The sequence below is a fragment of the Sminthopsis crassicaudata genome, chromosome 6 (genome assembly GCF_048593235.1).
Source record: "Sminthopsis crassicaudata isolate SCR6 chromosome 6, ASM4859323v1, whole genome shotgun sequence".
NCBI lineage: Eukaryota > Metazoa > Chordata > Mammalia > Dasyuromorphia > Dasyuridae > Sminthopsis > Sminthopsis crassicaudata.
This window is the reverse complement of record NC_133622.1, coordinates 167,500,862-167,528,240: the sequence shown is the minus strand read 5'-3', so window position 1 is coordinate 167,528,240 and position 27,379 is coordinate 167,500,862. Positions and strand designations below refer to the sequence as shown.

The following is a 27,379-nucleotide window of genomic DNA, read 5'->3' as shown; positions in this document are numbered from 1 at the left end:
GCCAAGCACCCAGGGACACACCAGGGGAACATCCTGGGTGCCCAATTGCAGCCTTACTGGTGTTTTGTTATTTTCAATGACTTTTATCTATAACAATATTCTATTTGCAGTTTCCTTTTAAAGTGTTCATCTGTGCTGCTAATCTTGGGTCAGCTTCATTCAGTCAAATAAAACTGTTAACAGAATTGACTGATCAGTTGATAGCAGATCTAACTTCTGAATAAAGTGGAGCTGCCCTTCCTGAGTCACCAGCTTCAGTCTTGATGCCCTCCTTTTTGAAGATCTGAGACGTAGTTCCTAGTCATTTATATAATCCTGGCCAGTGATAGGAATTGCCATTTAGAATCCTAAAGGAAAGCTGACAAGGGAAAGGTCCCAGTAGAGAAACTGCAGTACAGATAACCTAATACAACAGATCAATTTGATCCAAGGGATTTGCATAGTTATCTAAAGAGGGTCTTTGCATAGAGGTTTGGATTGTGGCACCTGAGTGCGAATTAACAGAGGGTTTCAGTCAGCTGAAGAAAGTCAACTCCCCCAAAGCTGGAACACAGCAGAAGCTTCAGTATAATCCTTGGAAGGCTGAATAAAGAATGGGGCGATAAGAAAGCAGAGGTGACAGTGATGATGATGAAAGGTTCCTACACACCTGTTGGAGAAGGGAGGGGGGATGCAGGAGAGAGGAAGCCTTCTTAACTTCTTAAACACAACCCCATTTCATCCAAGAAATGTTTATGTAATTCCATCTCAAATCTGGGCCAAGGTGTCTCCTTCAACGACCCTAACCTGTCCCTCTATTCATAATGCTGCAGCAAAATTCAAAATCTAATTCCTCTAGTTCTTTTTATGTTTCATGGATACCCTAAACACTGCACAATAGCTTATGTGGTTTATATTTCAAATTGTTTTCTCACACATCTCATTTGAACCTCAGCACTCTATGAGCTAAATAAATGTTGAGTAATTTAAAATACATGGATTTAAAGAGGAATCCAGATCTTCCACAAGCATGGCTCTCTGGAATGTGCCTTGCTGCTTTTGTAGAACAGATATATTTTTAGGAGGCTAACTACAAAGCAAAGATCACAATCTTAATAAGAGACCCAGGCTTGTATACAGCAACAAGATGATTATGTGATGATCAACTGATGGACGGGACTTTTCAACAATGAGGTGATTCAGGCCAATTCTGCATCCAGAGAGAGAAAGCTATGGAGACTATGGATCATAACAGTATTTTCACCTTTTTGTTGTTTGCTTGCCTTTCTCATTTTTTTTCCTTTTTGATTTGAATTTTCTTGTGCAGCATGATAAATGTGGAGATGAGTTCAAAAGAATTGCACATGTTTAATATATATTGGATTGCTCGTTTAAGGGAGTGGTGGGAAAAGGGAAAGAGAAAAATTTGGAACACAAAGTTTTGCAAGGGTGAATGCTGAAAACTATCTTTGCATATGTTTTCAAAATAAAAGGCTATTATCAAAAGAAAAAAAAATTTTAAAAGAAAACAAAAAGAAGAGAACTAGGCTTGAGCTCTGCCCAAGTTAGCTCACTTCTCTAGGACTCACTTTCATAGTCCGTAGAGTTTTCAGGTCTTCTCAAACTCTTTAAGAGCCAATGATTCTATGATAATTCCCTTTATCTTCCAATGTTAGATGGTGAAGGGGTCTCCAAGGAATTGTTCTGATTACATTAAAATTGTATATTTGAATACAGGGTCTTTGTCATTTATCTTCCTATCCCCCTTTCAAAAAAAGATCCTTTATTTCTGACTCTTGGTTATTGTATGGGTTCCCTTCAGTCTAGACAGATAAAGCATTTATTAAGCACTTACTATGTGCCAAGTGCTGGAGATACAAATACAAAACAGCCCTGCCCTCAATAAGCTTACATTCTAATGAAAGGAGACAACAGAGGGGTGCGGAAAAGTTTGGGAGGAGAAGTTTGGGGTGATAAAAGTATGCCAAAAAAATTAACAAAGTTCATCTGAAAGAACAAAAGGTCAAGAATTTAAAGGGAATTAATGGAAAAAATGCAAATAAAGGTGGCCTATCTGCCTGATCTAAAACTATATTATAAAGCAGTGGTCATCAAAACCATTTGGTATCAGCTAAGAAATAGTATTTGATCAGCGGAATAGGTTAGGTTCACAGGAAAAAATAGTCAATAGTTATATCAATCTAGTATTTGACAAAGCCAAAGACCCCTGCTTTTGGGATAAGAACTCACTATCTGATAAAATGCTGGGAAAAGTGGAACCTAGTATGGCAGAAACTAGGCATGGATCCATACCTAACACCTTATACCAAGATAAGGTAGAAATAGGTTCATGATTTAGACATAAAGAATGATAATATAAACAAATTAGGAGAATAAAGGATAATTTGCCTCTCAGATCAGTAGAGAAGGAAGGAATTTGTGGCCAAAGAAGAACTAGAGTACATTATGGAATGCAAAATGGATAATTCTGATTATATTAATTTAAGTTTTTAGACAAAACCAATGCATACAAGATTAGAAGGAAAGCAATAAACTTGGGGGGGGGGAATTTATATTCAAAGCTTCTGATAAAGGCCTCATTTCTATAGAGAGAATTAACTCAAATTTATAAGAATTCAAGCCAGTCTCCAATTGATTAATGGTCAAAGAATATGAACAATTTCAGATGAAATTAAAACCCATTTCTAATCATTTATGAAAAGGTGCTCTAATTCACAAATGATCAGAGAAATGCAAATTAAGACAACTCTGAGATACCACTACACATCTGACAGATGGGCTAAGATAACAGGAAAAGATAATGACAAATGTTGGAGGAGTTACGGGAAAACTGGGACACCGATACATTGTTGGTGGAGTTATGAACGGATCCAACTAGTCTAGAGAGCAATTTGGAACTATGCTCAAAAAGTTATCAAACTGTAACCCATCAGTGTTTTAACTGGGCTTATATCCCAAAGAGATCTTAAAGAAGGGAAAGGGACCCATATATGCAAAAATGTTTATGGCAAGGAACTGGAAAATGAATGTATACCTGTCAATTGGAGAATAGCTGAATAAGTTATGATATATGAATGTTATACTATTGTTCTATAAGAAATGACCATCAGGATGATTTCAGAAAGGCCTGGAGAGACTTACAGGAACTGATGCTGAGTGAAATGAGCAGGACCAGGAGATCATTGTACACAGAAACAAGAAGAATATATGATGATCAATTCTGATGGACGGGGCTCTCTTCAACAATAAGATGATCTAAACCAGTTCCAATTGGTTAGTGATGAAGAGAGCCATCTGCACCCAGAGAGAGGCCTGTGGGAGCTGAGTATGAATCACAACAAAGTATTTTTACACTTTTGTTAATTTGCTTGCATTTTGTTTTCTTTCTCATTTTCTTTTTGATTTGATTTTTCTTGTGCAACATAATTGTGGTAATATGTATAAAAGAATTGCAATGTTTAATATATATTGGATTACTTGCTATTTAGGGAAAGGGTAGAGGAAGGAAGGGAAAAATTTGGTACATAAGGTTTTGCAAGGATAAATGTTGAAAATTATCTATGCATATGTTTAGGAGAAAAAGAAAACTTCAATAATAAAAAAAGAAAAAAGTCTGCCAAACTCCTTCCCAAATTAAAAACCACACATGTGTGTTAGCTATTATAGGTACAGGTTCTTTACCTGGGGTTTATGAATTTGTTTATTTGAATTTTTAAAATGCTATTCTGATATTCACTATAATTGTTTTTCTTTGTAATTCTTATACATTTAAAAACATTCCAAGAAAGGGTCCCTAGGATTCACCAGAGTGCTAAAGAGATCCATTAGACAGAAAGTAAGGTTAAGACACCTTTAGCATATGGCCAATCAATCATCTACTGTGGTCCTGCTGTGAGTCAAAACAGCCTGAGTTTGGGGGAAATCTCAGCCCTCAGCCATAATTCTCCTTCTCCAATTGTATCAGTTTCCACTTAATTGAACATCTACAATATACTAGGGCCATGTTCGAAGTGCTGGCTCTGCTGCACAATGGCTTCTTCTCAGTCTTTCTTTGCCTTCAGGGACCTGAGGAGGTCTTCTCTCTCACATGTCTTCTCTCTCAAAGCTGGAAGCCAGAAATAAGACCAGGATTTCTTTTCCCTTAAGCTTTCAGGGAGAACTGAAAAATCAGTCTCTATTATTGAGAAAAAGTCACATGCAAATGGACTTTGAATACACTTCTGTTACATATGCATCATTTTAATAAGTGCATTATGTGATTTTAATAAAAAGAGTCACATTTGTGTGGTTCATCTCTCCTACTAGATTATAAGTTTCTTAAAGGATTATTTTTATTTCTCTCAATGCCTTGCATATGGAATCATACTTATAATTAGTAGAGACCTGGCTCAACCTCTATATTGTGTGAATGAAGAAGTCAAAGTCCAGAGGAGTTGTGATTTGCCCAAGATCATGAAGCTCATTAATGACAGACCTGAGATCTGACCCCCAAATTTAATTAATATATGGATAATGTATGATGAGAAACAATCCTATTTACCTTCGTTTCCCCCCCAGGGCCTCAAATAAGCATGGGTCCTAGCATGTTGTAGATCCTCAATTCAGCGTGTACTGAATGGAAATTGATGCAAATACATCTTGACTGAGCCCCTGTGGTAATCAGCTCCACTTGTGTTAAGTGAGTATTAGTACAACTTGGGGGGAGAAGAATGAGGGAGGGCTAAAATCCTGGAATTAGGCCACTGGAAGTCGGTCACAGCTGAACTCAAAAGTGCAGGCAATGAGCTGGAGTATTGATTGCATGGTGGTTAAAAGGGCTTTCTAGGGAAGCTACTGAATTTAAAATAGCAGAGACAGCCAAGGTACCAGGCACAGTATTTAAAGGAGATCTCCACTGAGAGTGACCTTTTGGCACCCTACAGTAAGCTAGGATTTAAAAGGATAAGTAAGTCACATTCCTACAAGCACTTTCCTTACAAGAATAGATCATGCAACCCAGCCAGTCAGCAAGCATTCCTTAAGTTTTTACTGCATATTAAGCAGTTAAAAAAAATCAGGACACAAAGAAAAGATAAAAAAGAAATGGGGGACCAGTCCCTTCAAGGACCTTACATGATAATAGGGGAGATAACATATATACATATATATGTGTGTATATATATACATATATATATAATCTCAATTAATAAGTACAAGAGTTTGATGGAGAAAGCTGCAGCAGTTGGGAGGAGCAGGAGAGGCCTCCCATAAGTGAGGCATCTTAAGATGGGTTTTAAAGAGAACCAGAGTTTCTGAGGGAGTTTGAAAGAAAAAGCATTCTAAGAGTGGTAATAATAGCAGGTGCAAGACACTCATATTTGCCTTGAGAGACTTTGTATGAAAAGAAACAACAATATTTGACAAATAATGGTACACTTGCAGTGGATAAAAGAACTAAGGTGAGATGAGTTGGGATGATGAGTATCATGGACTATTGGGGAAGGACTTCTGAATTTGGAGGAAATATAAATTATGTTTTGGACATGAGATCCTAAGATCATTAGAAAAGTCATGGGGTCCAAATTCCTCACTTTACAAATGAGGAAAATGAGCCTGAGAGAAATTAAATGGTTGGCCCAAGGTACAAAGCTAATAAGCATCTGAGAAAGGATTTAAACTCATGTCTTCCTGCTATATTGGATTTCTGATACCTATAGGAAGTCTGGTTCAATCCTCAATTGCTGTTCTAGGACTAGAGTTCAAGAGAGAGACCAGGACTGGATATGAACATCTTGGAATCATCTGTATAAAAAAGCTAATGCACCCATGAGAATTAGGTCATCAAGTATAATGATTCCAGCAACTTCCCAGCCCCATAAATGAAGAAGTCCTGGGGTTGAAAAAACAAAAAAGTCCTAAATCACCCAATCCAAGTAAGACCAGTAATAATGGCCCCAAAGTCCTTTTCCCAACTTGGGGAGTTTCAATATCAACTAGCTGCCAAATGCCCAGGAGTCTTCCCTCCCCCTACTAGCATGAATCACCACCAGTGCTCAGGTGTAGGCCATTCTGTTCCCTTCCCTTAATGCCTGGTCTTGTTAGATAATAACCTCAGAAAAACCCACAAGACTTGCCTGACTGGTTAGGGTGCCCTCACCCTGCAGGGCCCCAGCAGGGTGTACCCAATTTCAAGTGTGCTCCAGCAGAACTGACCTGTTGTTTCCACTGTCCTTCCTGCTGGCCTTGATAATTTAAGTGTCCCTCAATATAGCTGGCTGGATTTACTGTCTTGTGTGTGCTATTTTACAGACCTCCTAAGTCTCCATCAAGACTAAAGTCAGCTGTGTGACCCTGGGCAAGTCACTTAACCCCAGCCTCAAAAAAAAAAAAAAAAAAAGACTAAAGTCAGGAAAGAAGCTCACTCTGAAGGGGTTGCTTATTCCTTGAACATGTGACTGACTGGGTACCTTCTGTTTTAGAGAGGGAAAAATCTACATTGAATTGTATCTGAGAATCCCTGAATATGTAAAAGGGCTGTTTTGCAGGTCTCTGTGGGGAATCTCTATGGCTATTTCCAAAGCTGTTGTCACACAGGGTCTGCCAGTTGGTAGGAAGATGAAATCTCACCTCAACTGAGGAAAAAATAATCTCACTTTGTGCGACTACTATTAGCAGTTCCCTAGATTGCAAGCACTGAGAGTTGATGGCTATAGTGAAGAGCCAACTTTTCCTCACACATTTGTGATTCCAAGGACTCTCCTTAGCCATTCATAGTCCGGATCTTGCTTCCCATCACTTCTTTTCTCTCACCCAAAAGTCTCTCGGGCAATCAGGAGTCATGTTTCCCAATACATACCAAGTATCACAGAACTATCCTTCAAGAATTATCCACCAACTCTTTCTAGAGATAAGATTACAAAAAAATTTGAGAATGGGGATGATGATGAGAGTGATCATCAGTTAGGGAGGATATTAAAGGATGGGGATCAAGAGAACAATAAGGGATTGGCCATAAAAAGTGAAAAGGCCATATCATTAAGGAGAGGAGATTAATGTCAAGGTGCATGAGTGGAGTAGGAAAGAAGAAAAGGAGATTCTCAGAGAATGGCCTCATATTTTTTCAGTGAAATCTGGTTTATGGTTCTCAGCCTAGAAGGGGAAGAAAAATAGCAAGAAAGAAGAGAGTATGGAACAACCAGCTGCTTCAGTGACTAGGGCAGGAAATCAATTATGTTGCAATGAAGACACCGCTGAGATTAGTAAGAATTTGTAGTGGATACACACCTGACAAATTGGCTAGAATGACAGGGAAAGATAATGCAGAATGTTGAAGGGGATATGGGAAAACTGGGACACTGATACATTGTTGGTGGAATTGTGAATACATGCAGCCATTCTGGAGAATGGTTTGGAACTATACTCAAAAAGTTATCCAACTGTGCATACCCTTTGATCCAGCAGTGTTTCTGGGCTTATATCCCAAAGATCTTAAAGAAGGGCAAGGGACCTGTATGTACAAGAATGTTTGTGGCAGCCCTCTTTGTAATGGCCAGAAACTGGAAAATGAGTGGATGCCCATCAATTGGAGAATGGCTTAATAAATTGTGGTATATGAATGTTATGGAATATTATTGTTCTGTTAGAAATGACCAACAGGATGATTTCAGAAAGGCCTGGAGAGACTTAAATGAACTGATGCTGAGTGAAATGAGCAGGACCAGGAGATCATTATATACTTCAATAACAATACTTATATGATGATCAATTCTGATGGACATGGCCCTCTTCAACAATGAGATGAAACAAATCAGTCCCAATAGAGCAGTAATGAACTGAACCAGTTATGGCCAGCAAAAGAACTCTGGGACATGACTATGAACCACAACATGGAATTCCCAATTCCTCTATTTTTGTCTGCCTGCATTTTTTATTTCCTTCACAGGCTAATTGTACACTATTTCTAAATCCGATTCTTTTTGTACAGCAAAACAAGTGTTTAGACATGTATACATATATGGCATTTAATTTATACTTTAACATATGTAACATGTATTGGTCAACCTACCATCTGGGGGAGGGGGGTGGGAGGAAGGAGGGGAAAAGTTGGAACAAAAGGCTTGGCAATTGTCGGTGTTGTAAAATTATCCATGCATATATCTGGTAAATAAAAAGCTATAATAAAAATTTTTTAAAGAATTTGTAGTGGATCCACATCTATATACAGTGTCATGATTTTTTTTTCAGCCTTTTTAGTAGCATGTGGTTGGAACAAAGGAAGCAGATGGTATGAACACCACAGGCATGAGTGGTGATAGGAACTCAAGAAAAAATGTTCAAATGAAAGTTAAAATTTGTTGTATGTGCAACCTAGAGGAAATAAAATATTAATTTTTTAAAAGGGAGGGGAAAAGCCCTTCACAAATAGCCACCAATTGTCTATTTTTCCATACTTTATATCCTTGATTCTTTAATTCAGCTTCACTGATCTGCATGCTGTTCATTTTTCCTCAAGCCTTCCAGACTTCCCTCCTTCTGAGAAACATGCCTCCTCTTTTATAGAAAAAACTGAAGCTATTTATTGAAAGTTCTCTCTTCTCTTCCATTTCACATCACTCAAAGGCCTCACATGAAAAGATGATCTTAATTCCTTACCAAAGCTAACTCTTCTTCCTGCACAAGTGATCCTATTCCATCTTTTCCTCCAATTTTTAAGGAAGCAAAATTACCCCCTTTATCATCTACTCTCTCACTGATCTTCACTATCTCCCTATCTACTGATTGTTTTCCTCCCTACCATCCATAAAAAGCCTTCACTTGATCCAGTCATCTTCCACAGCCTTTTTCCCATTTCTCTTCATTTTGTTGATAAATTGCTTGAGGCCATCTATAATTGGAGCCTCCACTTCCTTTTCTCTCACTCTCCTTAATTCTCCTCCACCTGACTTCTGACCTCATGATTCAACTGAAACTTCCCTCTCCAAAGTTACCATTTTTCTCTAAGTTGCCAAATCCAAGGGCATTTTCTTTATCCTCCTTCTTCTTGACCTCTCAGTCACCTTCTCTTTGATAGTTTCTTCTAGGTTTTCAGGACACTACTCTCTCCTGATTTGAGAAATGCTGAAGAGTTGGGTTTCCACAGTTTCAAGCTTTGAAGTAGTGGGGGATAAGAAGTACCACTGGCCAAGAGGCTTTCAGAAAGTGAGAGGTTAAGGAAGGTTAAGAAAACCACAAACTTAATAGCCAATCCAGCCCAAACTAATTGGGGTCAATAAGAGGATTTGACCAAATCACTACTGCCTGCTTCATAGGTTAATTGAATATTAAATAACATACCCCACAGGAGGAGTTTTCCACCATTTTTGAACATGGGGTGTGTGAGGGGGGAAGATGTTTTATGCACATTAAGGGGAAACATGTAGTGGGTGTGTTACAGGAGCCACCTGCTAGAGTGGAGGCTGCTGGAGATCTAATTCTGACCAGCAGAATAGATCCTTTCATGTGAGAGGATGATAACGATACAAGGAGACTGAGAAGCAGTCGTTCTCTGATCTCCCTCCTCTTCCCTCTGGCCTCCAATTTATTTCATACACAATTCACAAGTAACATCTGCATCAATAAAGGCTGATTTGCAATTCCTTCAAGTGTATTATGATTCACAGCTGTGGGGGCTGTTGGAGAATTGACCTCCCCTTCACACTTAGCCATGGTCCTTTACATGGGTGTATCAGAAATACTGTAACCCAGATAAAACAGACCAATCTGTTCTCTGAAGGCAGGAACTGCATCACACTAGCAAGTATAAAGGTTCTCCCACTTCTGTACTCAGGGCTCCCTCTTCTCAAAGAGGAGTAGGGCCTGCTTCTGGTCAGAAATGTTCAAATGATTCCTTATGACTCTTTCTTGATATCTGATTTTCAGTGTTGAGTGTTATTTCTAACACTGGTTCTCCTCCCTGACTATTTTCCTTAGTCTTCATTGCTGGATCTTTCCTAAAAGCAGGTATCTCACCAGGCTCTGCCTTGGGGCCTCTTTTCTTCTTCCTCTATACTATTTCACTTGGTAATTTCAACTCCCATGGATTCAATAATCATCACTATGCTAATGATTCAAATAGACTCCAAATCCAAGACTTGTCACCTTTGCAACACTTTTCTGCCCTCCATCTCATACCTAGACTATCTCAATAGTTGCTGGCTAGTTTCCCACCCATAAGTCTCTCCACCATACAATCCATTCCCCCCATTCAGCTGTCTAGGCGATCTTCTCCAAACATAGGTCTGACCATGTCATTCCCCTACTCAATAAATTCCAATGGCTTCCTATTACCTTCAGGACCAAATATAAAATCCTGCCTGAAGTTCAAAGCCCTTTAGAACCTCTCCTCACCTACCTTTTTTATATCTTATACCCCTTTACATACTCTGATCTAGTGATACTAGCCTTCCTGATATTCCTTGAATGAGTCACTTAATTTCCCAACTCAAGGCATTTTCATGAGCTGTCCCCAGGGCCTGAAATGTTCTTCTTCCTCACTTCTGCCTCTTAGAATCCCCTGGGCTCCCTTCAAGATTTAGCTCAAATATCATTTCTTGAAGGAAATGCCTCTGTGGCTATTAATTCTATCCCCAACTTTCATTTACCCTATATGGATGTATGGGTGGCTAAGAAAGCTAAAAACAACTGCATTTTGTCCCCAGTTCTTCTATCTTGCCTCTGACCTGCTTGTATAGATAGCTAACCTGAAGAAGCCCCTCCTATCACTAGTCCACCAAAATGCCTATCCAATTCAAGAATACCACTTCCCTTATTCCTATCTGAGTCCTCCAGAAACAGTCTTGCCCAATCCTGAAGTGTCTCTTAATCAATTACCTGCCTAAATAGAAACCTATATAAACTTTGTTTTTTTGGTTCTTTTGTTCTGCATAGTTGGATGGCAAATTCAATAATCCCTCATTGGTTCCTAAACCTATAGTATTGGGTTTGAGTCATGGTTTTGGGTTTAAGATTTTGTGGCAACACCTGATGATTTTACCCACACATATTACATATTTACTTACATTTTATCTCTTCCAATAGAATATAATTTCCTTGAGGGCAAGGATTATCAGTCAGTCAGTCAATAAGCATTTATAAAGCACATATTATGTGCCAGACACTGTTCTAAGTGCAAAGGATAAAAAGAAAGGTAAAAGCCCCTACTCTCAAGGAATTTACAATCTAATGAGGGAAACAATACATTTTAAAAAGCAACCCAACTATGTACAAACAAGATAATATAGGATAAATTAGGGATAGTTTCAAAGAGAAGGCACTAAGATTAAAGAGGACAGGGAAAGGCTTATTTTTGCCTTTCTTTGCTTCCTTAGAGCTTAGCATGGTTCATGTTGTCACTCACTAAATCCACGTTGAATGACAATTTGAGTTTGGGATGATTGTGGGACAACCAGGTAAAGATGTCCCAACAGCCAATTGGTAATACAGGACTGGGAGTTTGGGAGATGGATGAACGCTGGTCATAGAGATTTAGGAGTCATCTGTATGGAGATATAGTCAAACAACTAGGAATTATCAGGAAAACCCAGGGAGAAAAGAGTTTCCAGGAAAATGGGGGCTCACAGATTCAAGACAGGCAAAGGAGGGAACTGGAAAAGGTCTTTGGACTACAAAATCAGCAGCAGCCACAGAAGGAGCAGTTTTAATATAGTCATTAAAATGGAAACCAGATTACAAGGAACTGAGAAGTCAATGGGAGAAGAAGAAAGGAAAGAGGAATTCTGCTTAAAAAGCATGGCAGGATGCAATAAAGAGGAAGGAATAAGACAGTTTTACATAAACAGTATTTTCTTTTCTTTTTTAAATACTTAATAGTATCTTATTTTTACTAATTATATAGTTATCAACATTCATCTTTGTAAAATTTTGACAAAGTTCCAAATTTTTCTCCCTCCCTTCCTTCTCTCCCACTTTCTCAAAACAGCAAGCTATCTGATATACATGTACAATCATGTTAAACATATTTCCATATTAATTGTATTGTGAAAAAAAGAATCAAAACAAAAAGGAAAACCTATGTGAAAGAAAACAAAGTTTGCCTTTCCAGTTCTTTCTCTGGTTGTGGCTCAGGATTTTGCATTATCAATTCTCTTTTATTGTTTTGGGTCATTCCATTGCTGAGAAGAGTTTAAATCTATCATAGCTGTTCATTACATTTTGTTGTTATTACTATGTATAATGTTCTCCTGGTTCTGTTTATTTCATTCAGCATCAGTTCATGTAAGTCTTTTAAGGTTTTTCTGAAATAAACCTGCTCATCATTTCTTATAGAACAATAGTATTCCATTACATTCATATACCACAACTTTTTCAGTCATTCCCCAATTGATGGTCATCCCCTAAATTTCCAATTTGTCATCTATAAATATTTTTGTACAGGTAGATTCTTTTCCATTTTTAATGACCTCTTTGGGATACAGACAGTAATAGTATTACTGGATCAAAGGGTATGCACTATTTAATGGCCTTTTGGGCATAGTTCCAAATTATTGGGTCCAATTTTAATAGTATTAGTGGAACAATTTAGTCAGAACACAAGGTGTTTGAAGGGGATTAAAGGATGTGTAGATTTGGGCCAGGGCAGGGAAATTCCCAGAATACTTAAGCTGAAGTTGGAGACACTGAGTGGTCTTGAGCAGGAAATTTACATGATGGAAATAGTTATAAGAATATGAATTTGGCATATTGAATAAAATGGGTTGAAAGGAGAAATGAATGAATGAAATATTTTTCATTCACACTATATGTGAAACACTGAGGATTACAGATAGAACAATCAAATAGTCCCTGCAGTCAAGGATGAGAGATTAGTAGCAATGTGGATGAAAAGGAGAAAATAGATAAAAGAATCATCTCAGAAGTGAAATTGGCAGGACATGGCAAACTGATTATGTGGAGACAAGCAAAACTGAGAAGGAGATAGCAATGTACAATGGAAGGAGTTCCAGATTTGGACACAGAAGGCTTGGGTTCAGGCCCTACCTCTGCAAATAATTTGCTGTGTAACACAAGTCACACTCCTCTCAAGTTCAGTTTCATCTATAAAATGAAGGGTTTGAACTAGATGACCTCTGATTTATAAGATTTATAGTTATATGCTATAGGATTTATAATTATATGATTAGAATTTACTTCACTGGAAAATCAGTATGACCCAGTAGAAACAGATCATTAGAAGAGGAATAAGTATATCTGGTGATTTGGGACATGTTCCAGGATAGGGAATTACATAACAGCCATCTTGAAAAGCAGGACTAGACCTGGGGAGAAGGGTCAGAATTGGTTAGAGATTTGGGAGTCATCTACTTCATCAGATGGGGGAAAATACCAAAGGACAGAGAAAAGGCCAAAGATAGTGTTCCCGGAAACAATGATGTGTAAGAGTTAGGAAGAGCAAGAGGAACTATCCAAAGAGACCAAGGATGATCTGAGAAATGGAAGAAGAACCATGACCATATAGTATCATGAAAGCCATGGGATAAGAGTCTCATTTGGTTAATTAAAAGCTCCAAAGGCTTAACAAAAGTCAATAAAAATGAGGACTTAATAAAAATCATTAAATTTCATGATAATTAGATGATGATGGGTGATATTGGAAGAGTAGTCCTGCTAAAATAGAGGTTGCAGCTACATTGCATAATATTGAAGAAGGAGTGAGTGGTTTACGATGGTAAACTACTCTTCAGATAAGTCTGTCAGTGAAAAATAAGAGTGAGTAATAAGATATTTGCTTAAGCTCAAAGGATTAGTAGAGAGGAAGAAATTTTTTTAGCTTAGAAAGATATGAATATGAATTACAGAAATCTTTTCATTGACTTTATAACTCACTTTCTCAAATTTGGACTTCAAATATTAATGAAACTTTCAGGGCTGGAGAAGAATGCCAAGAAAAACATGGGTGTTCCAGTTGAGTAAGATAAAAACCATCTTTTCAACTCAACCAACATTTATAAAGATATAGCTAGGGCTATATGCCATAGCGAGTATTAAAAAACCTATATGCCCTACAGAGACAAAAAAAAAAAAAAACCTAAAACCATCCATAGATACTTAGATTCTACAAGGGAGAAACTAATCTACATACAGATAAATGATTACAAAACAGATATAAAGTAATTTTTGAGGTGAAGGGGTTGAGGGAGAAACACTGGGGTAGAATCAATGGCTACACTGAACAGTGGCAACATTCCACATTCATAATCCCTCACTTTTAAGGAGGGAGCCTGTTTCATTATTTATTACTATTTATTATTGTCGTTACTGTTATTATTATATCTTTAATGCTGGAGGATCCAGAAGGATTACTTTGCTGAGTGGCCACATAAGTGACCAAGTGGGTTGATGATAATTACTGCCTGAATTGTAGGCAGCAGAATGGAAGTAACAATGACCTAGGGATCCAATGGCACTATTCTTGTTTGCTCTTTGGGAGACACAATGACTTGGACAAAAACTGACATATTCAATCTACTGTCTGTAAGGAGAATATGTCATGGGAAGACTCTGCTCTAGTGTCTTTTTGGGAGATAAAAAAGCAAGGCTGGTGGATAAAACAACAGCCCTGAAGTCAGGAGGACCTGAGTTCAAATATGATTTCAGAAACTTAACACTTTCCTAGCTGTGCCCCTGGGCAAATCACTTAATCCCAATTGCCTCAGCAAAAAAAGAAAAAGAAAAAGAAAAGAAAAGCAGGGCCCAGGAGAGGGCCTCAAAATGTAGAAGGGAATTGAGGGTAGTGCAGGGACATACATGGCTCAACATCCTCTCTGACATAGCAATATAATTACAGTCAGCCTCTGCAGCCACAGATGCCAGCATTGGGGACACCAATTGTGATGCCTTGGCAAGGTTGACTTCTTTTCAGGATCTACCATCTGTTCCTACCAACCCACATGACTTGAGATTAGAAGCCTAAGAACTAAGGGTGGACAGAACACCAGGAAGAATCACTAAGCTCTATCAGTTTGACATGAGGGGAAGGTAAGGAAAGAAGCATTGATATAGTTCCTATTATGTGTCTGGCCCTGTGCCAACTGCTTTTTACAAATATTATCTCATTTGATCCTCACAGTAACTCTGTGAGATAAATGCTATTGTCCCCATTTTACAGTTAAAGAAACTATAGTCATGAAATGACTTGCCCAAGAATTACCCAGCTAGAAGGCTCCTAAAGTCAAATTTGAACTCAATCTTCCTGACCCCAGGGCCATTACTCTATCCACTGGACTACCTCCCTGTTTTAAATACAAAATGTGTTCCTTGGTTTGTGAAAGCCAAACAACATTTCTGAGGTTAAGATTGTTTTCTCTTGTTGATGATAATGTCATAGATTTAGTCCTGAAAGAGGTCTAAGAAGTCATCTTGTCTAGCCTCTTATTTTGAAGGGGAGACCCCAAAAACAGCATAACTCACTCAAAATCACATGGATGGCAGAATCAGCATTTAAACCCTAATTCTCCATAATATCAAGCCTAGCAATGCTTCTTTCCATTGTGCAACTGTCATGTCATTTATTTATTTAGCACTTACTATGTGTCAATAATGGTGCTAAATTCTAGGGATTTAGAAAAGGTAAAAACAGACCCTATTTGATCCAATCTCAACCAATCTAATACAATCAAATAAACATGTATTAAGTGCCAATGATGTGCCAGGCACTATGCTAATTGATGGGGATACAATTAACAAAAATACAGTCCCTACCCTCAAAAGAATTTATAATCTAAAGGGGAATGGAATTATCAAGGAGTTCTCTACACCAAGGGGAATCTTGTTCCATAGGGAGTTGAGACCAGACAGGGTAGCAGATACAAAATGCTCACATTTTTCCCCCTTACTTTTTAGCAAAGGCAGTTACTCAGATGACATAGCAAAAAGAGTTATAACAAAACATTCTCATCAATCACATGGTGGGTACGTCCCACAAATATGCACATCTATGGGAAAAGTGTGCTGATAACTTTTCTTCAGGGATGGGATTCAGGAGCACATGACTGAGCTTTGGCTCTCTGAGACTTGGTTTAATGCTAAAAGCTATTACCTGAGAAGCATCTTGGCCATAGGCTTCTGAACTCTTATATAACTGACTTAAGAACTAGACTTCTCCCAGGAAATCTATTTGGATGACCTGAAAAAGCTTAAGCTCCTTGGAGAAGGAGGAGAAATAGATTGTGAAATGAGCAGAACAGAGACCTTTCTGGAAACTCAAAAAGATTCTGATTGGGAACTAAAAAAACAAAACAAAACCCTAACCCCTCCAAAACACCAAGCCTTTTTTTCATAAAATAGAAAGTTTATGGAGTTAGTTTCTTACCCCCATGTGTATTAGTGACAGCAATTTAAGATAAATTTTTGGATGTCAAGAATTGTCACTCGGTCATACTGCTAGGAGATGTTATTCATAAATAAACATTGCACAACATTGCTATTACTGTGTAAAGTATTCATCCTGGTTCTGCTCATTTTTGCTTTGCATCAGTTCGTGTCTTTCCAAGTTTTATTCTGAGAGAATAATGCTAATCATTTCATATGGCACAATAGTATTCTATTACATTCATATATTACAACTTATTTAGCCATTCCCCAATTATTGGGCATTCCCTCAATTTCTAATTTTTTGCCATCTTAAAAAGACCTACTATGAATATTTTGTACATGTAGATCCTTTTCCCTTTTTGTGATCTCTTTGGGGTACAGATCTTATAGTGGTATTGAGCTCACATTCTAACAAAACATGAAAATATATGAGAGGGGAAGGCACAAGTAGCTGAGGGGCCTGGGAAAGGCTTCCTACAGAAGGTGGCATTAGAACTGAGTCTTAGAGAAAGCCAGGGAAACTAAGAAACAGAAGAATGGAGGCATGAGGGTGAGGATGGAACATCTTGGGCATAGATAAGAGTTTATACAAGGCATAGTGCCTACACTCTGGATGCTTGTAGGTCTCAGGGTTTTTTTTTTCCTATTGTTTGGAGATGGAACCCAAAAATTGTCTCTAAGAGGTTATCTTTTACTTAATACAGTGACTGGCACAGATTTTAAATAATTGCTATTCTTTTGACATTAATAACCATGGTAAAGATAATTAGTAAGGTCCCTCACTTTTTTTTTCTTTTTAATTATAGCTTTTTTATATACAAAACATATGCATGGGTAATTTTTCAACATTGACCTTTGCAAAAACTTGTTTCAACTTTTCCCCTCTTTCCCTCCACCCCCTCCCCTAGATGGCAGGTAGTCCCATTCATGTTAAATATGTTAAAATATATGTTAAATACAATATATGTATATATATATATACATATTTATACAGTTGTCTTGCTACAAGAAAGTTCGGATTAGAAAGAAGGTAAAAATAACCTGAGAAGAAAAAACAAAAATGCAAGTAAACAATAACAGAAAGAGTGGAAATGCTATGTTGTGGTTCATACTCCTTTCCCAGTGCTCTTGCTCTGGGTGTAGCTGGTTCTGTTCATTACAGATCAATTGGAACTGATTTGGATCCTCTCATTGTTGAGGAGAGCCACATCCATCAGAACTGATCATCATGTAGTAGTGTTGAAGTGTATAATGATCTCCTGGTTCTGCTCATTTCATTTAACATCAATTCATGAAAGTCTCTCCAAGCCTCTCTGTATTCATCCTGCTGGTCATTTCTTAAAGAACAATATTCCATAACATTCATACACCACAATTTATTTAGCTATTCTCCAATTAGTGGGCATCCATTCAATTTCAAGTTTCTAGCCACTATGAAAAAAAGGGCTGCCACAAACATTCTTGCACATACAGGTCCCTTTCCCTTCTCCAATATCTCTTTGGGATATAAGCCCAGTAGTAACACTGCTGGGTCAAAAGGTATGCACAGTTTGATAACTTTTTGAGCACAGTTCCAAATTACTCTCCAGAATGGCTGGATGTATTCACAACTCCACCAACAATGCATCAGTGTCCCAGTTTTCCCACATTCTCTCCAACATTTGTCATCTTTTCCTGTCATATTAGCCAATCTGTCAGGTAGGTCAGGTGTATCTCCGAGTTGTCTTAATTTGCATTTCTCTGATCAATAGTGATATAGAGCACCTTTTCATATGACTAGAAATAGTTTCAATTTCTTCATCTGAAAATTGTTCATATCCTTTGAAGGTCCCTTACTTCTTTTAGACATTGTGTAATTCTGAACTTGAGAAACATGAACATTTCCAATACTGAAATTGGAAATTAAAAAAAAAAAAAGAAGAGTATTGTAAATGAATCTTATGTGTATATGTATACAGATATGCAATACAATTGTCTTTTTCTCATTTTGTCATTTTTGCCAACCTCAGAATTGTCTTCATTTGCATTTCTCTAATTACCAGAGTATTTTCATATAGTTATTAAAGAACTTTCAAAAACTGCCTGTTTTTTTTACTCATTAGAGATAATTTTTATATATTTGAATCATTATTTTGTATATCTTAGATATCACATGTATATTATCTAATCTTAGCTCCATAAAAAAGCTTTTATATCATATCTTCTTTGATCCTCTATTTTCTTTGTTTGAACAATGTTTTCCCCTTTCTATAGTTCTGAAAAGTAGCCCTTTCCATTCTAATATATATATATGTATATATATGACCTTTTACATCTATGCCATAGAGGCATTTGGTGTTTATTGCAGTATAGGGTGTGAGATAGCACTCTGAACTTAATTTCTGTTAGATTATTTTCCAGTTTTCCTTGTGGTTTTGGCAAACAATGAATCCTCATCACATTAATTGGAGTCTTGGACTAACACAATGCTACTATGTTTTGTTTTCTGCTTCTGGGCTTTATTTTCCTAATCTAATATCACTAATCAACTTTTCTACTTTTTAAACAATGCCAAATATCTTTGTATAGTTTGTATAGTTTTGTATCCTAGTGTTTAAATCTATAATATTTTCTTTAAGAGATATGCACAAACATAAAAAATCAGGAGTAGGATGTAAAATTTAAGAAAAGCAGGGATAGTAATCATAATTTCAAAGTTAAAGCTAAAATAGATTTAATCAAAAGAAAAAAGGGAAACTTACATTATGTGTTAGTTATATAATCAATATTGTTTTAAACTATTTAAAATAACTTGACAGTATAAAGGTGAAACAATGCTGTGTAGGAAATGAAATGGTAGAATTAGAAAACTAGGAAAAGACTTGGGACTTATGCAGGATCATGTCATCCACCTTCAGAGAAACAGGACAAAGAATAATTTCAATTATGTCAATAATGTCAAAAGAATAACAGTATATATTACATATATATGGATGTAAATGAGTATGATTATATCTATGTGTATTATTTTGCATGCATATATACATATATGCACACACACATGTATATATACATATGTGCTTAATTGTAGCCTTCTTTGTGGGAAGAAAGGAAAAAAATAAAAAGTGCACATCAGAGAACAAAATCAAACTACAAGGAAGCAAAGATAGTTCTCAACACAATATGTAGTATTGATTATGTAAGCTTTCTTGAAATGGAAATTTATTGGGGTTTTTTTTTTAATTTTTCATGTCCTGCTGTGCACATAGCAATATTTTTTTCCTTTTCCTATTTTGTAATTAAGTTTAAATTTAAAGACTGGGGCAGCTAGGCAGCACAGTGGATAGAGCACCAGCCCTGAATTCAGGAGGACCCGAGTTTAAATTTGATCTCAGACACTTAACACTTCCTAGCTGTGTGACCCTGGGCAAGTCTCTTAACCCCAGCCTCAAAAAAAATAAAAAAATAAAAAATAAATTTAAAAACAACAAAAGGCATTATGGTATTTGGAATAGGATGGTAGCATAAACTGCATTTTTTTAACCTAAGAACTCAAAAGAACTTTTAAATAGTTGTGTGAATATTAAATTCTGACTAAATGTTGGGGAAGTTAGGACAGAGGGAATCCTTGGTAGATGTTCATTCTATCACACCATACCAAGAATTAAAAGCTAAGAGTTCCTATTAAGAGGAACATTTTCAAAACGATCTGGTATTGTACTACTAGATCATTTTACTGCTTTTTTCATTATTTCTTGTGAGATTCTTGACAATTTTCTCTGGATAAACTTATTTTGTTAAGTTGTAAAGCATGATTGACAGAGCATTGAATAACTTGGTATTGCCATTTTTATTATTTTGGCATGGTCCAACCACAAGCAATTAACACTCTCTAATCATTTAAGTCTGTCTGTTTCAGGAGTTATGGTCATATTATTCCTTTGTAGGTCTTGATAACTAGATTCCTAAATATGTATACATTTTATCATTAGCTTGAATTGTAATTTTTCTTTCAATTTATTCCTGCCAGGTTTTGTTGGTAACATACAGAAAGGCTGCTGTGGAAGGAAGACATTTAGCCAGCCTGAATTTGCTTTTAAATCACTGTTCTTATCGCCAGAGGAGGGAGAAAGAGTTTCTTGTGGGTTACAGGGGCCATCTCAAGTTGCAGTTTTTCAGACGGAAAAAAAAAAAAAAAAAAAGTGCCTCTAAAGGCAGAACTTCGTAATGGCTTTTTGATATTCACGGAATACAATATGGTTGCTTTCTTACAGCCACCTGTACCCTTTATCCTCCTTCTTACACCCCATAACCTCCATTCCTTCTTCCTTTCTCTCCCCTCCTCCTTCCTTCATGGCCCTCCTCCCGGTCCCCGTAGCTCCAGGAAGTTGGGTGAACCCCAAATTAGATAGTCCTGACCACCGCTCGAGATAATGGGGGTGATTACCTCACAGAGCCCCCATGACAAGGCCCTCATCACACAAGTCTTGGCTCACACGACCCCAGCAGTGCAAAAGAGAGAGAGATGGAATTAGGAAAAACTGCCATGTTTGGCACCGGCTGAAAATTCCCCTCCTGGGGAAGAGGGCCACAGCATCAGGGGGTGCATGGGCTCGCAGGGGACAAGGAGGCCCCCCTTTGGCTGGTGGGTGCCGGTGGGCTTCCCTGGGTTGTGGGTTAGGCTGGGGAGAGGGGGAGAGGGCTGGAACCCCAAGTCCCCTTGGTCTTTGCTCTCTTTTGCCCATTTTACGGGGGAGTGGAGATGTCTTGCGCCCTCGATGCCCCTCATGGGGTTACCAAAGCTGGGGATCCTTAGAGTCACATTTTACAGATAGGGAAACTGAGCCCCGAAGGATTTAAGGGAGTGGCTCCAGACGGCCGTCCCCAGGAGCCCCGGGCTCGCCGCTCGGGCCGCCTCCTCGGTTGGCCCTACGCACCCACAGCTGACTGGTGGCGGCTGCGGAAAGCCGTCTCTTTTAGGGCCTCTGTGCCTGTCGGGACCTTGGGCCCAGGCGAGGGAGCGATCCCGAGGAGCCCAGCTCCTCCCTTTTCCCCCGCCCCTCTCCTCTCCCCCCTCCGCCCCAACCCGGTCGCCTACATCTTCGAGATCCTTCTCGAACCCAGCAGTCGCCGTTGCCCGAGAGCTGACGAAAGCTGCCGAAACCGAGGCGGGTGGCCGTAGGGCTGGGGGTGGGGTGGGAGGGAAGACTCGGAGCGGCGGCGCGCGCGCCTCCCCGGTGACTGAGCACGCAGGCGCAGAGCCCAGTAACTGCCGGTTGGTGGCTGCTGAACCGCAGTGGGGGAGAGACGCTTCGAGGCAAGCAGCGGCGACCCAGGCCCGGCCCCTGCTCCCTCCCAGCTCGGTCCCGGCCCCGGCTCCGGCCCCCGGCTCCCGTCCCGGCCCCGGCTCACCGCCCCCTCCTTGCCCCTCGCAGCCCAGACGGCGAACCTGCAGCAGGCGCCCCTCCCAGCTCGGCGGTAGCGGCAGCGGCAGCATGTCTGTGGTCGGCATCGACCTCGGCTTCCTCAACTGCTACATCGCCGTGGCGCGAAGCGGCGGCATCGAGACCATCGCCAATGAGTACAGCGACCGGTGTACCCCGTGAGTACCGCCCAGACACTCCTGTCCCGACGTCTCCCTTCCCCTGCCGCGGGAGGCCGACACCCCCCCCTCAGTGTTCTTGGCGGGCTCCCCCCAGAAGCTGTCCTCTGGGCCTCCCTCCTAGTGCTGCCGGGAACCCCCTCCTCGTGCTCCTATGAGTCTCCCCCTTTCTTGCTCTCCGACAGTCCACCCCGCCGTGACTCCTCTCTTCCGGGATCCCCTCCTCGGCCTCCCTCAGTGCTCCCGAACATCCCCCCGCCCCTCCCCAGCTCCTGCCTCCCCCTCAGAGGTCTTTGAGTGCTCCCAGACCTCCGCCCCACTGCACCCCAGCTCCCTGCGCACACTTCGTCTATTGCGGGGATATCGTCCTCATCATCCCTGGGATACTGCACTGGCCCGCTGCAAACCCCGCCCCCCCCATCTCCCTCGGGTACAGTCCCGGCTATGTCAAAACAGGACCCCCTCCGGTACGGTCCCTTCTCCCTGATACTGCCCTTGATCTCTCGACATTCCTTTGCCCATCCCCCATCTTCCCCGGGTCCCGGCCTGCCCGACGCTTCTATGTACCCCCATTATGTTGCCCAGGCTCTCACCCTTCCCTCCATCTCCACATATCGGGATGTCTCATCTCTCCTCAGCTGGTGACCTGCTCCCCATCCCAGTCTTTTCCCTTACAAAGGGCCTCCTCAACTTACTGCTTCTCCCCTACTTACCACCCCTCACTGTCCCTGCCTCCCTGGTTGGGGAGGTGAGAGGGAGCTGCGCTTAAGGAAGCTGCCCCTCCTCCCACTGCCCTCTAGCTGGTTGGCATCCATAGCTTGGTCTTCACTCCTCTGCAATCTCCTGCCCATCCTCATGAAGCCAGTGTGGGGGTGGGAGGGTGATATAGTGGAACCCAGATTGTGTCACTAGAGGATTCTGGTCTCGGGGTCTGCCTGCTGGTGCCTGTTATAATGCCCTCCGAAATTATGTATGGAGCATTTCCGTATGTACTCAGAAAATACACAAAAAGGAGTCCAGTCCTGTTCTCAAGGAGCTTATAGTCTCCCCAAGGCAGATGGTTCATAGCTGAGTCAATACAAGCATAGACACCTCTGTGTGACCGGTAAACAAGGGTAGGAAGGTTGATGAGGAAAGGAAGGGAAAAAAAGGTGGTACTTGAAGTAAGCCAGAGGGAGAAGATGCTAGGCATCCATTCTAAATGTTATTACAGCATCATGTCCCTTTAGTGTCATCTCTTCAGCCTCTCTTTGCCTGTGGGGCAGCAGACTTCCCTCCTAGAAGGAGCATTCCTATTTTGGAGTCACATAAAACTGCCTCCCAACCTATGCCAGAAAGGAAGTATATCGGGATCTAATGGGGAGTTTTGTGTTTGCTGTCCTGTGACCTTGGGAATCCAAAGTGATGGCACCTATTTTAATGGAGTTGCTAAGGCAGGAGTTAGTTTCTCAATTTTTGGTGATGGCGATAGTAGAAATCTATTCCTCATACACTGACTATTCGAATTAGCATAAGGCTTTTTATGTAGACCAGGCAGTGGGGATGTGTGTCATCTTGTTATATATTCATGCTTGTGCAGTGACTCCATAAAGATTGATGAAAGTGTTTCCACAAGTTTCACTGTTTGCTTGGGAAGTTTGTTGACAGAGGTTTATGTGGGTGAGGAAAGATGTGTCATAGAGGTGTAGATTGCTTATTAATTATTAAAGAATATTGTGCAGTATAAAAATAACTATCATTTAAGTTCCTAAAAGAAAACCACAGATTGATACATAATTCATTTATTTGTAAATTTGTATTATGGAGCAATTTACTCAGAGCTATTTATCCCAGAGAAACTAGTTCTTACCTACAGGTTATAATTTCATTCAGATCATGGTTCTCTTTGGTCATGTTAGTCATAAAGTCTTTATATAACTTAAATTCTATATTAGTTTTGAGTTTGAAGCACAATAATTTACCTAATTCAAGTTTTTTGTCCTTTGGTTTCGGTGTTTTTTCTAGATGTGTACTATTGATATATATGCATGCCTGAAGAGTCTGTATTGTATTGTTGGCCACTCTCCCTTCTTGGAGTTTCTCTTTCTATGAAGCAGCAATTTCTGTTTTTATAAACTCCTTTCCTAGCAGCTCATTAACAGCAGGATAATTGGACTTTGTACAGATAACATATTAAGAGTCTGTAGGTTTTCAGACATGTATTGTCTTCCTGTCCAAAAAGCTGGGATAGGACTAGGAAGTTTACATCCTTCTTTCTGCAAGCTCCAAGTCTGAAATAGAAAATTGAGGTAGGTATACTACCTAATCTTTACAGAATAGAGGCTGAAGTGACAGAAATTCATCCATTCTCATACTCAAAATACTTCTAGTAGATAGAGTGCACTAGTCTTCATAGAGACTGGACTTGAAGATTTGCATTATTTCATTTTAACCTTGCAAAACCAGCTTTTATTCTCTGTAGCCATGGTGTAAAGGTTATAAATGACAAACATTGGCTTTGGATCAAATTCCTTAGACTGGGAGCTTGTTGAGGGCAGCTACTATCTTTTGCTGCCCCCCCCCTTTTTTTTTTATTCCCAACACTTAGCAGAGTGTCTGGGTACTTGATAAATCCTTTCTGATTGATTGAAATCTTTCCAATAGTTACCACTTGAGGATGTTTGAGCAAGTCAAGCAAAATTCTGAGCCCCATTGTCATCTGTGAATTAGAGGGCAATGGCTTGATGGCCTCTATGAATTGAATAAGGATTTAAAAAGATTTATATTTTGTGAGAAAGGAAGCCCAAATAGTAAAGAAAATTAAACTAAGAAATATTAAATTGATAAATTTATATATCATTTGAAATTACAAAGCACTTTATAATAATAATACATGATCTCATTTGATAAAAACTTCCCTGTGAAGCAGATGTTTTTATTTTACTGATGAAAAAAATAGCTCAGAAAGGTGGTGATTTTCCACTTACCTAGCAAGTATCTGAGGCATTATTCAAACTCAGGTTTTTTATTTGTACTCCAAGGCCAGAACTTAATTCCTTCCATCATGACAAAAATGGAAGCCTTTAAGTTTGGAGAGGATATTGTGGTTGTTCACTAATCTCTGCCTGTAATTGTACCTCTAAACAGTATCTATTTCAGAACTTATACCATCTGTCTATCTATCTTTCTATCTTTGGACACTCATTCTTTCCACAAACATTCCTTGAATGTTTACTATCTGAAAGGCAGAATTTGATAGGGGGCCATTATTGTCTAAAAACATCCAGAAGTTTCACCACAGATTTTGAATTAGCTATCTTCTGAGGGGAAAAAAAAATCTAATAAGTTTGTAAAAATGAAAGAAACTATTGATTATTTGTATCCAGCAGTATTTCAGTTTTTCAAGATGCAAATATTAAGAAAGATACATATAAGGACTGGAGTTTATTATGTTGCAACAAATAAGTGCTTACTAAATGCCAAGTGCTATGCAAAACTCAGAAATACAAAGAAAAAGCAAAAGTGTGCCATTCTCAGGGAGCTAATTCTAATAGGGGAGACAAGATAGATCTCTGTGTGTATACATATATATATATATATATGTAATATGTATTAGAGTTATCATTAAACCCAGGTATTATAACTAAAGGTCTAAAATTTTATCCATTATACTTTGAGGTCTTCCATAACTCATTTGGCATCTGTTCTATATAGACAATTCATTCTCATTAAATAAAGAGGTCCAGTAGGGTAAACTTAGGAGATAAATTGTTATCAGAGTTCTTAGGTTTTAGTTTTGGACATATTACTGTGGGAACATGGACAAGTTATAATAATTATTTCTTAGCCTTTCAATAAAATTGGGATTTTTGTGCTCCTACCCTCCTCTACCTCCTTTGAGAATACAACTGTTTTGCTTTTTGTCCTAAACCCAGTGCCTTGCACATAATCCTTTGAAACAAGGTGTTCTCTTTAAGTATTGTGACCTGCAATATCTATGTCCAGGTAGGTATCAGTTAGAACTGCTGTAATTAACCTAAGAGGAAAATTAAAACTTTTGCTTATTTGGGGGATGCTAGGTGGCGCCATAATGCATAGAGTGTAGGACCTGAAGTTTGTATCAAATGAGATCATGTATTATAAAGTGCTTTGTAATTTCAAATGCTATATAAATTTAACAATTCATATTTCTTAGTTTAATTTTCTTTACTATTTGGGTTCCCTTTCTCACAATATAAATCTCTTTTTAAATTCTCTCATTCAGTTCATAGAGGCCATCAAGTCCATTCCCCTCCAAATCACAGACTACAATGGGGCTCAGAATTTTTCTTGACTTGTTCAAAGATCCTCAAGTAGTAACTTTGGAAAGATTTCAATCAATCAGCAAGGATTTCTCAAGTACCCAGACACTGTGCTAAATGTTGGAAATAAAAAAGTGGAGGTAGAAACAGCAAAAGATAGTAGCTGCCCTCAAAGAGCTCTTGGTCTAAGGAATTTGATCCAAAGTCAATGTTTGTCATTTGTAACCTTTGCTGCATCATGGCTACAGAGAATAAAAGCTGGTTTTGCAGGGTTAAAATGAAATAATGCAAATCTTCAAGCCCAGTCTTTATGAAACTATTGTACTCTATGTATCTACTAGAAGTATTTTGAGTATGAGAATGAATGAATTTCGGTCACAATCAGCCTCTATTCTATAAAGATTAAGTAGAATTCCCCCCAACTCTTATTTCGTGCTTACAGCCTGCAGAAAGAAAGGCTGTAAACTTTCTAGTCTTACCCCAGCTTTCTGGACAGGAAGACAAATAAATGCTTTCTGAAAACTCATTGCATCTTAATATGTATCTGCACAAAATCCAGCTACCCTAAGTTGCTGGGAAAGAAGTTGATAAAAACAGAAGTTATTACTTCATAGAAAGAAGACTTCAAGAAGGGAGAGTGGCCAACAGTATAATACAGACTCTTCAGGCATTTTTATGTATCAGTAATAGTATACATCTAGAAAAAAAAAACACTGAAGTCAAGGAACAAAAACTTGAATTCTATTCCGGCCTCAGCCACTTTATGGCTGTGTTCCCTGGAGAAGTTACTTAACCCTGTTTGCCTCAATTTCTTCATCTGTAAAATGATCTGGAAAAGGAAGTAGAAAAACCAGTTTAGTATTTCTGATATGAAAACCACGAATAGGGTCACTAAAGAGTCAGCTACAACTGGACAACAACAAAATTGCCTGGTTCAAGAACATTTCTAAATTAAGCTTTTGTTAAAAAATTTTGTACTTTTCCTAATTCGTTTCAGACACAAACATTGATTGAGTTCTTCTATGTGGAGCAGTATGCTAGGTGCTAATTTAGTTTTAGGAGAAAAATACCCTGAAAAGAACTTTAAATCACACTGCTATAGTGTAACTCAAGATAGGAAATTATTTAAGTGCACGGAAATATTTTGTTGACCTTAAAAGTTTAAGAGAAA

The 27,379-nt window shown here is 38.9% G+C and overlaps 1 protein-coding gene across 3 annotated transcripts in view; it reads left to right on the top strand.

The window, feature by feature from the left end:
* Positions 1–20,803: 20,803 nt before the first annotated feature.
* The window catches only part of HSPA4L (heat shock protein family A (Hsp70) member 4 like), a 58,973-nt gene continuing 52,397 nt past the window's right edge, over positions 20,804–27,379 (top strand). Inside the window, exons 1-2 of one of the 3 annotated variants that reach the window (XM_074276768.1) lie at positions 20,804–20,971; positions 21,762–21,928. In XM_074276768.1, coding sequence (XP_074132869.1) covers positions 21,822–21,928 — 107 coding nt within the window. In that variant the 5' untranslated portion in view covers positions 20,804–20,971; positions 21,762–21,821. Of the gene's footprint in view, positions 20,972–20,992; positions 21,929–27,379 lie in introns of those variants that run through there. The other 2 variants (XM_074276769.1, XM_074276770.1) reach the window with 2 other exon arrangements.